Source organism: Stenella coeruleoalba (genome assembly GCF_951394435.1).
Source record: "Stenella coeruleoalba genome assembly, chromosome: 8".
Taxonomy (NCBI): domain Eukaryota; kingdom Metazoa; phylum Chordata; class Mammalia; order Artiodactyla; family Delphinidae; genus Stenella; species Stenella coeruleoalba.
In genome coordinates, this window is record NC_137154.1 from 78,912,765 (window position 1) to 78,926,296 (window position 13,532).

The following is a 13,532-nucleotide window of genomic DNA, read 5'->3' on the forward strand; positions in this document are numbered from 1 at the left end:
GAGTCTGCCTGCCGATGCAGGGGACACGGGTTCGTGCCCCGGTCCGGGAAGATCCCACATGCCGTGGAGCGGCTGGGTCCATGAGCCATGGCCGCTGAGCCTGTGTGTCTGGAGCCTGTGCTCCGCAACAGGAGAGGCCACAACAGTGAGAGGCCCACATACCGGAAAAAAAAAAAAAAAAAAAAATTATAATGATGCTTTTTTTCACATACTAATTTCTTGTTAAGTAAAGAAATGCAAAACATTTAGGAAAGGGGGGCTTTCCTATTCAGAGAAAGTTTATAATATACATTAGTGTTTTATTATCATTTTAGTTTATAAAACATTTTCAAATGAATTATCTTATTCAATTATCACACAAACCTTAAGAGGGAGGTATTATTAACTTTCTTTTTACAGATGAGAAATGAGAATCAGTGCAGCGAGTTGCAAAATGCATGAACCTATTTTCTTTTCAATTTCATACATATTTTTGAGGAACTGTTATGTGCCAAGCATCATGTTAAATACTTCAGATGCATTACTTATTTTATTATCACAATGACCTATTGAAGAAGTCATAATTATGCCTGTTTTTGAGAAGAGCAAACTGAGGTGTAGACAGGTTAAATAATTTATCCAATATCAAATAGCTGGGAAGTTTTGGAACTATGATTTTAATTAAGGCATTCTGACACCACATTCCTACATGCCTTTGATATGTAGGTTTTCCAAATATAGTGTCTTTTTCCTCTCTTTCTCTCCTTCCTTCTTTCCCCTCCCCACAGTTTCTTCCCCTGGTATGACTTGGGCAGTGAGGATGGGGGCATGGGGAAGAAAAAGCCTAACTCCCAACAGTTCTGTCTGTGTTCTTTACTCAGGCTAAAGTGTTGTTTTTGTGCGGAATGAAAGACAAATATACTTCTCTCAAAATCTGTAACATATGTTTCCATTCTTCCTTTCCTTTCCCTGCTTTCTTCACAACTATTCTAATGGTACAGTAGCACATGGTTAAAACGGTAGGAGTAGCCAGCAGTTATTGATGACTTACTATGTTCAAGATATGCAGAATTTGAAAGTGGATCATCTCATTAGATATTTTCAACATTGTGAGGGAGCTACTGTTATTGTCCTCATTTAACAGATAAAAAAACTAAGGCCCAGAGTGATATAGTCACTTATTTATGGTCACTGAGAAAGTATAGAGTCAAGATTTGAAACTGGGCATATTTTTGCACTCTAACATGGAACTCCATTCTGGCAATGGTTAAAATTTGCACATGGTTTTAATGAAAGTATTCTTTTCTCCACAAGGTGGAGATAGGTACAAATGTTTTTACATAGAGAAAAGATTTGTTAATTTGCAGTATTGATTTAGTACTACTTTGGAAATATTTGCTTTTATTTAATTCTGGATTAGATAAGTCTGCCATACTGTTTCTGATCTAGAAGTGATTAAATAAGCCAACACGAATTAGAAAACAAATGGTAAATATCAATAATTGGTTTCCACTTACTTTTTTTAGTGTGTGTGTGTATTTAGTATGGATGTATGTATGTGTATTTATATTTGCTTGTAGCTCAGTATATATGTTTATTTTTATTTTTTAGATTGTTCTCCCCAGTCTTTATCAGACCCTCTGTTTTGAAGATGTAGCTTTGTGGCATACTTATTATCATAATTCAATGTGTGAGCAAGAGTTTCCATCTATTCTTGCAAAGAAAGTTTCCTTATTTCAGCAGGTAAATTGTCTAAATGCGTAAATGTATTTAATGTTTCTGTTGTCACTCAGAAGCCATTTAAATAAAAGCTTTGCCTTTAGGGTGTCACATAACCTTAATGGGCATATGTGGGAAAAGGCTTTCTGCTTTTGCCACCTTGTCCAGACAGTGAAATCATTGGCAGCGTTTCTGGGTAGAGTGTCTCCCACTGTAGCTTTTCTTACTTCCTCTGCCTCTGACCCAAGGGGGATTTCTCAATAGAGAACACGTCTTACCGAAATAAGTTTAAGTATAGATTGTACAGGTTCTTCACTCTTTTCCCAGGGTTCTCTCTAAGGAAAAGACCTTATGGTGAGGAACAGGGAACTTTTTTTTTCCATTTTGTTTTGAAATATAATGATGAAACCTACTGGTGGGTTCCACTCAGTCTTTTGGCTAGACCAAAGTCTTAGGTTGGAGAGGACACAGGAGTTGACACTCCAGGAAATGACCCTTCCATTTATATTTCTTAACTAGGCTGCTGGCTGTGCTTCTGCCCCTTGTTGAATTCTGTTTCACCAAGTGTGTTTAAAAACAATGAAAAAAAAAAAAAAAAACTGAGAAAAACTTCATTTGAAAACTTAAACATCTAGGAACAGATAGATATGATTCAGCATAAAATTGGTAGTTTGAAAATTTTGGTTAAGAGTTTTATGCTTCTGCACTGCTGTCACCAAGAATGCTTTACCTACATACCCTTATTTTCACCGGCCATTGGGCCCTTTATTAGTTCCTGAAGACATAGCTAACGCTATGACCCTTACATGCTGATGTTTACTTTTGATGGTAGATCTGATGAATTTTAGTAATATTTTGGCTATTAAAGACGTGTCTTTTTATATACCTATTGTGACAGTTTTAGGCATAGTAAATATTGTGGTAAACATTTGTTTGATTTAACATTAACTATTGTTTAGTTACAGCTGTTATAGGAACTTTATTATTTAAAAATACTCTGTACTTTATTTTAAGGTTCTTGTGGTACAGGCTCTCAGACCAGACAGATTGCAAAGTGCCATGACTCTATTTGCATGTAAAACTCTGGGTAAGTACACTTCTTTTCTAGAACTAGACCAGTGACCTGAAGTATGTGTTTTTAATTTACATTTTATTCTATGCTGACCTTAGTTTAGAAAGATTATACATTTTTTCCCCTTTATCATACTTATCTTACAATCTCTACCTGTTTTTTTTGGTTTTTTGTTTTTATTTTGGCCACTGCACGGGGCATGTGGGATCTTAGTTCCCCTACCAGGGATCAAACCCGCACCCCCTGCACTGGAAGCACGGAGTCTTAACCACTGGACCGCCAGGGAAGTCCCTTGAAGTAACCTTTTACTACCATTTTTTGAGAAAATAGAAGCAATAAGACAGAAAATATTTATTTCCCACTAACAGTTCTACCAGCTACCTACAATGGTACTCATACTCATTCTGCTTTCCCTTCTGTTACTCTGAATGAATGTCCTTGCTCCAATTAAAGGCCAGCCATTTGCTCTTTCCTTTTTCATTCCTGCCATTATCCCTTTTTCCTGAATCATCAATTTCACCTTCTTTACTGGATCCTTTCTGTTAGTGTACAAACATATTTTAGTATCACCTGTCTTAAAAATGCTGCCCATGACCCTCTATCCCCTTTCTTTCATCCCATTTCTTTATTTTCTTCTACAACAAAACATCCTGAAAGTGTGTCCATAGTCAAAGACCACAGTAATCCATTTCCTCAACTCTTATTCTACCTTCAACTCATTCTATTTGTACTTCCTCCCTAAAGTTCCACAAGATTGCTCTTGTTACGGTTAATGAGGTCTTCTTCCATATATCTATTTCCAATAGTGACTTCTGTGCTTTTATCTTACTTGATCTCTCAACAAAGTTGTCCATTTGTTCCTTCTTTAAACACTTTCCACTTTCTTCTCTTGATTATTATGTTTCCTCTTTCATTTCTCAATCCTTTTAGGATTTTCCTTTTCTCTTTCCTTTATTGGTTGCTTCTCTGTATGTTGGAGTATTCTTTCTTCCTTCTAAATGTTGGAATATTCTTCCTTCCACTGCAGTCTTGCCCTGGGTTCCCTTCTTTCATTATTATACATTCTTTCATGACCTCATTCAGTTCCTGACTTTAAATATCATTTGTAAATTACTGACTTTTATATCTCTTATTTCTAACCCCAACCTCGCTGTGGAATTCTAGGATCATATATACAGATGCTCATTTGATGTTTTCTTACGAATGTCAGATGACCAATACAGAACTTTTGATTTGTCTGTATTAGGATCCACTCAGTTGCTCAAAACAAAAAACCCAGAAGTGATCCTTTCTCTCTTTTCGTTACTTCATATACCCAATCTACCAGCTAGTCCTTTTGGCTCCAACTCTAAAACTTACTCTGAATTCATTTACTTGGTGTCATTATTACCAACCTAATGCAAACCACCATCATCTCTCACCTCATTTACTGCCATAGCTTTGGCTCTATCTTCATAATGTGGAGAATCTAATTACTTCTCATACTTCCACTACCATCTACCACTTTTTTCAAGCCACCATTATATCAGGCTTTCTTTCTTTCCCACTTCCAGTTTATTCTCAGCATAGCAACTAGAGCGTCTCTTGAAAGGTAAGTTAGATCATATCACTTCTCCGTTCTAACTCTCTGATGGCACCTCATCTTTCTCAGAGTCCCTCCATTGTCTTACAGGGTCTTACCTCTTCTGGTCCTCTTCTTCCCCTCAGATCTCATCTCCTACCACTGTCACCCTTGCTCAATCTTTAACAACCACAGTAGCCTTTTTCCTGTTTTTCTAGTGCTGCAAGTTTGTTTCTGCAGTCTCAAGGCCTTTGCACTTGCTGTTCCTTCTTCCAGCAGATTTCCACCCCCAGTTATCACCCTTGCTTCTCTTCTCAATTGTCATCTTTTAAGTTAATACTGTCTCTGAGCACTGTCTATATAATAATGTACTCTTTCCTCAGCTCTCCATATCCTCCTTTGCCTTGTTTATTTTAACTATTATCACCATCTGACATATTGTTATTTACCTGTTTATTAATTTCCTTTTCCCCAACTAGAATATTAGCCACATGAGGGCACAAGCTTTGTTTTGTTCATGGTTGTGCCCCAGTGCCTTAAACAGCTTCTGGCGCATGGGCACTGTAAGTGTGTGTTAAATCAGAGACCGCTTTCCTCATCGGTCTCCCTGCCTCAGTTTGCGCTTCCTCTTCAGTCCATTCTCTCCAGAAGGCTGTGTGAGCTTTTAAAAACTTAAACCAAATCATCTCTCTTTTTTGCTTAACATTTCCAAAATCTTTTCAAAAAACACTTAGAATGAATTCCAGATTTATATATGATTGATGCTTGAACAGCATGGTTTTGAACTGTGCAGGTCCACTTTTATGCAGATTTTTTTCTAATAGTAAATACTACAGTACTACATGATCCACAGGTGGTTGAATCTGAATATGGGGACTCCGGGTATGGAGAAACTGTGGATACAGAGGAACTACGGATACAGAAGGTCAACTCTAAGCTATGTTCAGATTTTTGCCTGTGGACGGTCAGTGTCCATAACCCCCCTGCATTATCTACGGGTCAACTGTATAAGCTTACAAAGCCCCACACAGTCTGGCCCCAACCTTCTTCTCTAACCTCATCTTGCTTCCTTCTTGCCTGCCACTGTGCCTTCGTGGGGAAGACAACCTTAGGGCTTTTGCACTGTTTGTTCTCTGTTTTTGTTTGTTTTTTCTTTTTTATTAATTGTTGGCTCCTCTGTATCATTCAGATGTTAACGTTGCATTTTCAGAAAGGCCTTTCCAGGCCATTTAATCAGTACCAACACATCTACCTGCTTTAATTCTTTACCCATTTCTTAACACTAACTGATATATTTCTTGCTCATTTATATATATTTTTTGTCTGTTCCTATAACTCTAATGCAAGTTTAAGTAAAATGAGGCAATTTCAGAGAAGTTCTTAGGAGGCTATTCTTTTCTCACCCATGTAGTCTTTAAAAATATGCTCTTTGTGCCACATTGCACATGACCTTTCTTATTGAATTTGTAGTTTGACCCTCTGCCTACTCTCTGAAATACTTCTGTATTGTATTATTTCATCTCTAGGTTAAATGACATTTAAGGTTTAATGGCATAAGTGAAAACCTCATGATATGCACATATTCAAATGCTTTGAAAGTTTAATATACTTCTAAAATTATACTCTACCTATTTCTAAGCAAAAGCCATATATACTGGTATATGGCCTGATGACTTTGTATTTGGTCAAGTGGTTTATTAATACAGTTTTTATATAAAATTGGAGGTTTTACTGTATGAATAAGTTTTAAAAGTTCATATTGCTGGAAAATGACAAGCACTTATCTTTTTAATCAAATTTTAGAGATTTGATTTCAAATGTAATTTCTCAAACATTATTCATATGGAAAGACTTTTATTAAGTTTTAGCAATCCTTTTTATAATCTATAAACTTTAAAATAGTAACTTATAAAGATGCATTTATGAAAGTAGTTTTGGTTTGAAGATTTAAGTTAGCAGAACATGCCTCAAAACTTTCAGGCATGCTGCTTTAATATAATCCTACAAACCAAGCCTTGTGTACTAACACAGTCTACTGCATTACTTTTTCAAAATAGCAGTTACCAGATGCAGATATTCTGACTTCTGTAATTCTGATTTAATAATTATTCTGAGCACAATATTATGCTGTGTGTATTGAGGTACTCATGTTCACATAAGATGGTGCAATAGCTGCAAGAACCAGTAACTTCTCAAAGGTTCTTCATCAAAAAGTCTTTTTGAGCCTTTCCTCGTTTTACATTCCTCTACTTCTCTTATCCATGCTAACATCCCATCCCATGATCTTTGCTTCCATAGCTCAATCTGTCCTGTGACATCTGTGTCTAAGAGAAAAGGAAGGACATAAGGAAATGTGTATTCATTTTCTATTGCTGCTGTAACAAATTGCCGCAAATTAGCAGCTTAGAACAATACCCATTTATTATCTCATAGTTCTATAGGTCAGAAGTCTGGTAGGCCCTCCTGGTTTCTCTGATCCAAGTTGCCCAAGGCTAAATAAATACAGGTGTTGGTCATTTGGACTCTTATTAGGAGGTTCTGGGAAGAATCCATTTCCAAACTCACTCAGCTGAATTTGCACCATGCAGTTGGACAGTTGAGGTTCTTTTTGTCATTTTGAGTTCTTAGAAGTCTGTCTCAGTTTTTAGAAGCCTTTGCATTCTTTGATTGTATTTGTGGCCCCCTTCCTCCTTCTTTATAGCCACCAATGGCAGATTGATTTCTTCTTATGCTTCACATCTCTGACCGCCCCCTCTGCCTCATCTCTCCTGTTCTCTCTTCAGGCTGCATCTCTTTGACTTTAAGCTGGAGAAGTTTTTCTGCTTTCCAAGGCTCAAGTGATTAAATTGGCACACTTGGATAATATGGGATAATCTTATTTTAAGATCCACGACCTTAGTTACATCTACAAAGTCCTTTCACAGAAGTACCTAGGTTAGTGTTTGATTGAACAACCAAGGGGTAGGAATCTTGAAAGTGGTATCTTTACAATTTTACTCTACCACAAAATGTTGGACATTTTTTGTTTGTTTCCAGGCTTGAGTATTATTGCATTTCTAAAGAGTATTTTCCCATTTAATTGGTTGATGTGTGTTAGATTAGATAGTGGTTGTCGATTTTCCTTCTTTTTATTGATATTTGTGTTACATTTTAAGAGTTGTCTTTTTTCTCTGATAAAGGAAAAGTAATTTTCTTATCAGTCTCTTTGTTAAGGAGGATGAGATGAATGAGGAAGAATGAATCAACTATACTTGCTAACTATAATAGTTTGATAGTATTTGCTGCTTTCTTTACTCAGATACCTAAAAAGTACAGGAGCAATATTCTTTCCTTTTTATGGGCTTCCCTGGTGGTGCGGTGGTTGAGAGTCTGCCTGCCGATGCAGGGGACATGGGTTCATGCCCCGGTCCGGGAAGATCCCACATGCCGCGGAGTGGCTGGGCCTGTGAGCCATGGCTGCTGAGCCTGCGCGTCCGGAGCCTGTACTCCGCAACTGGAGAGGCCACAGTAGTGAGAGGCCCACGTACCGCAATAAAACAAAACAAAACAAACAGAAAAACAAATATTCTTTCCTTTTTAAACTGCAAATTAGTTCTTTTTTATTATCTCAACATTTTGTCTGAGTAAAATAAAATACAATAAAGGTTAGAGTTATTTTGTTGACTTATTTTTAGTTCCTTTTTTCTTTTGAGAGAATTTATGTATTTTAACCGTCAAGGTCAAAATATAAGATCCCAGTGATTTACAAGTAGTTTTATGCTTTGATAATTCACAATGGGATGAACATTTTTGGCTCTTTAACTTTATTGAATAGCTTTGAATGATTGACACTGACAGTTCAAATGCTGTCATGAGTCAAAATTAGTTGGGTTTTAAAACCAGTGATTATATATAGACTAAGTTTACTTAAAGCGCAATGTGGATTTTACAGGAGTTTTGTGGGTGGAATGGCTAACATGCAATTCCCAGTAACATGAGTGTCACCTGTGTTATCTTAAACAGTAAACTGTTTCTCATGAGTTTTTTCTCTAAATCCAAAACGTTCCAATACTTTGAAATATTGTATAAACTGGATTAATGAATATATATTTATCTTCTGTGGGATTTTTTTTTAACATCTTTATTGGAGTATAAGTGCTTTACAATGGTGTGTTAGTTTCTGCTTTACAACAAAATGAATCAGTTATATATATACATATGTCCCCATATCTCTTCCCTCTTGTATCTCCCTCTCTCCCACCCTCCCTATCCCACCCTCCAGGTGGTCACAAAGCACCGAGCTGATCTCCCTGTGCTATGCGACTGCTTCCCACTAGCTATCTACCTTACGTTTGATAGTGTATATATGTCCATGCCTCTCTCTCGCTTTGCCACAGCTTACCCTTCCCCCTCCCCATATCCTCAAGTCCGTTCTCTAGTAGGTCTGTGTCTTTATTCCTGTCTTACCCCTAGGTTCTTCATGACATTTTTTTTTCTAAAATTCCATATATATGTGTTAGCATACGGTATTTGTCTCTCTCTTTCTGACTTACTTCACTCTGTATGACAGACTCTAGGTCTATCCACCTCATTACAAATAGCTCGATTTCGTTTCTTTTTATGGCTGAGTAATATTCCATTGTATATATGTGCCACATCTTCTTTATCCATTCATCCAATGATGGACACTTAGGTTGTTTCCATCTCTGGGCTATTGTAAACAGAGCTGCAATGAACATTTTGGTACATGACTCTTTTTGAATTATGGTTTTCTCAGGGTATATGCCCAGTAGTGGGATTGCTGGGTCATATGGTAGTTGTATTGGTAGTTTTTTAAGGAACCCCCATACTATTCTCCACAATGGCTGTATCAGTTTACATTCCCACCAACAGTGCAAGAGGGTTCCCTTTTCTCCACACTCTCTCCAGCATTTATTGTTTCTAGATTTTTTGATGATGGCCATTCTGACTGGTGTGAGATGATATCTCATTGTAGTTTTGATTTGCATTTCTCTAATGATTAATGATGTTGAGCATTCTTTCATGTGTTTGTTGGCAGTCTGTATATCTTCTTTGGAGAAATGTCTATTAGGTATTCTGCCCATTTTTCAATTGGGTTGTTTGTTTTTTTGTTATTAAGCTGCATGAGCTGCTTATAAATTTTGGAGATTAATCCTTTGTCAGTTGCTTCATTTGCAAATATTTTCTCCCATTCTGAGGGTTGTCTTTTGGTCTTGTTAATGGTTTCCTTTGCTGTGCAAAAGCTTTGAAGTTTCATTAGGTCCCATTTGTTTACTTTTGTTTTTATTTCCATTTCTCTAGGAGGTGGGTCAAAAAGGATCTTGCTGTGATTTATGTCATAGAGTGTTCTGCTTATCTTTTGCTCTAAGAGTTTTATAGATTTTAACGTTAGAAATAATAATTGAATTTATGCTTGGCTCTGTATACAAAATGGTGAGCAAAACAGATAAAATTCCTCATGGAGTTTAAAGTGTCTATTTGTTAAATTAAGAAATGATATGGTAATCATTTTAACTTTTAAAAGATAATTTCTATATTGGCATGTATTTTCCAAATAAAACATATGTTTCAGTCAGTATATGCATACCTTGTTTTATTGCACTTTGCAGTTACTGTAGTTTTTACAAATTAAAGGTTGTGGCAGTCCAGTGTCAAGCAAGTCTTTTGGCACCATTTTTCAAACAGCATTTGTTCAACTTGTGTCTGTGTTGCATTTTGGTAATTCTCATCATATTTCCAACTTCTGCATTATTATTATATTTGTTATGGTGATCTGTGATCAGTGATCTTTGATGTTACTCTTGTAATTGTTTTTGAGGTGCCAAATAATGCCTACATGAAACATTGAACTTAAGTGATAAACATTATGTGTGTCTGACTGCTCTACCACCCAGCTGTTCCCCCCATCTCTCTCCCTCTCCTCAGGCCTCCCTATTCCCTGAGACACAACAAATTGAAATTAGGTCAGTTAATAACACTAAAATGTCCTCAAGGTAAAGGAGGAGTCATGTGTCTTTCTCATTAAGCTTAGTGAGGAAAGCATGTCCAAAGCTGAGATAGTCTGAAAGCTAGGCTTCTTGCTCTAAACTGTTAGCCAAGATATAAATGCAAAGGAAAAGTTCTTGAAGGAAATTAAAAGTGCTACTCCAGTGGCACATGACTGATAAGAAAGTGAGACATTCTTATTGTTGATATGGAGAAATTTTTGGAGGTCTGGATAGAAGATCAACCCAGATACAACATTTCCATAAGCTAAAACCTAATCCAGAGAGACGCCCTAACTCTCTTCAATTCTGCGAAGGCTGAGAGAGGTCAGAACGCTGCAGAAGAAAAGTTTGAAGCTAGCAGAGATTGGTTCATGAGCTTTAAGGAAAGAAGCTGTCTTCATAACATAAATGTGCAAAGTAAAGCAGCAAGTGCTGATGTAAAAGCTGCAGTAAGTTATCCAGAAGATCTAGCTAAGATAATAAGTGAAGGTAGCTACACTAAACAATAGGTTTTCAATGTAGACGAGACAGCCTTCTATTAGAAGAGGATGCCATCTAGGACTTTCATAGCTACAGAGGAGAAGTCAATACCTGTCATCAGAGCTTCAAAGGACAGGCTAACTCTCTTGTTAGGGGCTAATGCAGCTGGTACCTTTAAGTTGAAGCCAATGCTCATTTACCGTTTTACAAATCCTCAGGCCCTTAAGAATTATGCTAAAAATCTACTCTGCCTGTGCTCTATAAATGGAACAACAAAGCTTGGATGACAGCACGTCTGTTTAGAACATGGTATACTAGATTAAGCTCACTGTTGACCCACTGCTCAGAAAATAAAAAAGTTTCCTTTTAAAATAATACTGCTCACTGATAATACATCTGGTCACCCAAGAGCTCTGATGGGAATATACAATGAGATTCGTGTTGTTTTCATGCCTGTTAATACAACATCCATTCTGCAGCCCGTGGATCAGGAAATAATTTTGCTATTCAAGTGTTGTTATTTAAGAAATGCATTTTCTTAGGCCATAGCTCCCATGGATAGTGATTCCTCTGATGGATTTTGGCAAAGTAAGTTGAAAACCTTCTGGAAAGGATTCCCCATTCTAGATGCCATTAAGAACATTCACGATTCATGGGAAGGGGTCAAAATATCAATATGAACAGGAGTTTGGAAGAAGTTGATTCCAACCTTCATGGATGACTTTGAGAGGTTCAGGACTTAAGTAGAAGAAGTAACTGAAGATGTGGTAGAAATAGCAATAGAGCTAGAATCAGACGTGGAGCCTGAAGATGTGGCTGAATTGCTGCAATCCCATGATTAAAAAAATTATGGATAAAGAGTTATTTCTTACAGATGAGCAAAGAAAGTGACTTCTTGAGATGGATTCTACTCCTGGTGAAGATGCTGTGAAGATTGTTGAAATGACAACAAAGGATTTAGAATATTACATAAACTTAGTTGATTAAGCAGTGTCAGGATTTGACTCCAATTTTGAAAGAAGTTCTACTGTGGATAAAATGCTGCCAAACAGCATTGCACGCTACAGAAAAATCATTGGTGAAAGGAAGAGTCAATCGATGTAGCACACTTCAGTGTTGTCTTATTTTAAGAAATTGCCACAGGCACCCCAGCTTTCAGCAGCCACCACCCTGATCAGTCAGCAGCCGTCAACAATGAGGCGAGAATCTCCACCAGCAAACAGATTACATCTTGCTGAAGGCTCAAATGATGGTTAGCATTTTTTAGCAATAAAGTATTTTTTAGTTAAGTTATTTATATTGTTTGTTTAGACAAATTGCTCTTGCATACTTAACAGACTACAGTATAGTGTAAACATAACTTTTATATGCACTGGGGAACCAAAAAATTCATGTGACTTGCTTTATCACGATGTTTGCTTTATTGCGGTGGTCTGGAACTGAACCCACAATATCTCTGAGATACGCCTGTAGTTGTTAGAAAAGATAAGGAGAAATATATTATACCAGAATTACCTATCCTTCTCAGGAGCATTTGCAACAAACTGACAGTAGCTCATAGTGCATATAATAAAAATGTTTGTGGTCATTTTATATGAAAATATCTTTATATACATTTTGACATATTCTTATCACATAGTACATCTAATTAGAGGTCTATGAGAAGATATAGAGGAGTAAAAAGATGAGAAACACCTGTTTTTCCATCATTACAAGATAATCATCATTAACTTTTTTTTTTTTTTTTTTGGCTGTACGCGGGCCTCTCACTGTTGCGGCCTCTCCCGTTGCGGAGCACAGGCTCCGGAAGTGCAGGTTCAGCGGCCATGGCTCACGGGCCCAGCCGCTCCGTGGCATGTGGGGTCTTCCCTGACCGGGGCACGAACACACGTCCCCTGCATCAGCAGGCGGACTCTCAACCACTGCGCCACCAGGGAAGCCCATCATTAACATTTTTATGTACACCTTTCTATTCTTTTTAGGCACATAGATGCATATACAATATGGTATCATGTTGCCTAATCTACTTTTCTTTTCATGGGTATACTATTCTTATTTTATCCACATTTAAATTTCATCATCAAACACTGAGCTCAAGTATATGCTGGCCATATGTTCAGATATTTGAAATAAAGATAAATGGACAGACGGCTTTAATGGTTTAATATGTTAAGCATTGCACAATATTCAACAATTAGAGAAAGTCTAGGGGATGGTATAACCATATACCTTTATATATTTAGGGCCACAAGTATACGGACAAGCCCTACAATTTGAGGAAAATCCTGCTCAGGACTGAACAGAGAGGTCCTTGGTTGCCGACGGACTCTCCCCTTGACTTCAGACTTGAGACAAACCAAGGGGTCTGTCAATATACAAAACCCACTGAATTCAGGAGAAACAGGAGCAATAGGATAGGTATTAAGGAATTGGTTCTTGCCAATTAGGATTGTGGTGGCCAGTCTGAAGCGAGCAGAGTTGGCTGGAGGCTGGAAATGTTGCAGCTCTAGTCCAGAACAGCAGTCTAGAGACAGAATGGTTAGTGCTTTCTTCCAAAATTCCCAGTTTTCCAAACAGGTTCCTAGGCTGCTTTCCTCAAACAGTGCTAATCTACTTTTAAGTGCATGATCTTTTACTTCACTATTTTTGTAACTTCAGTTCCTTTATATCACTATCAGAAATTACTCATTCAGACTACTGTTTCTAAAAACTTGTGTTTCCCCTGTTTTAACTA

The 13,532-nt window shown here is 37.3% G+C and overlaps 1 protein-coding gene across 1 annotated transcript in view; it reads left to right on the plus strand.

The window, feature by feature from the left end:
- The window catches only part of DYNC2H1 (dynein cytoplasmic 2 heavy chain 1), a 376,702-nt gene that overhangs the window by 213,406 nt on the left and 149,764 nt on the right, over positions 1 to 13,532 (plus strand). The window contains exons 74-75 of the mRNA XM_079929106.1: positions 1,591 to 1,722; positions 2,713 to 2,785. Coding sequence (XP_079785232.1) covers positions 1,591 to 1,722; positions 2,713 to 2,785 — 205 coding nt within the window. The remainder of the gene's footprint in view (positions 1 to 1,590; positions 1,723 to 2,712; positions 2,786 to 13,532) is intronic.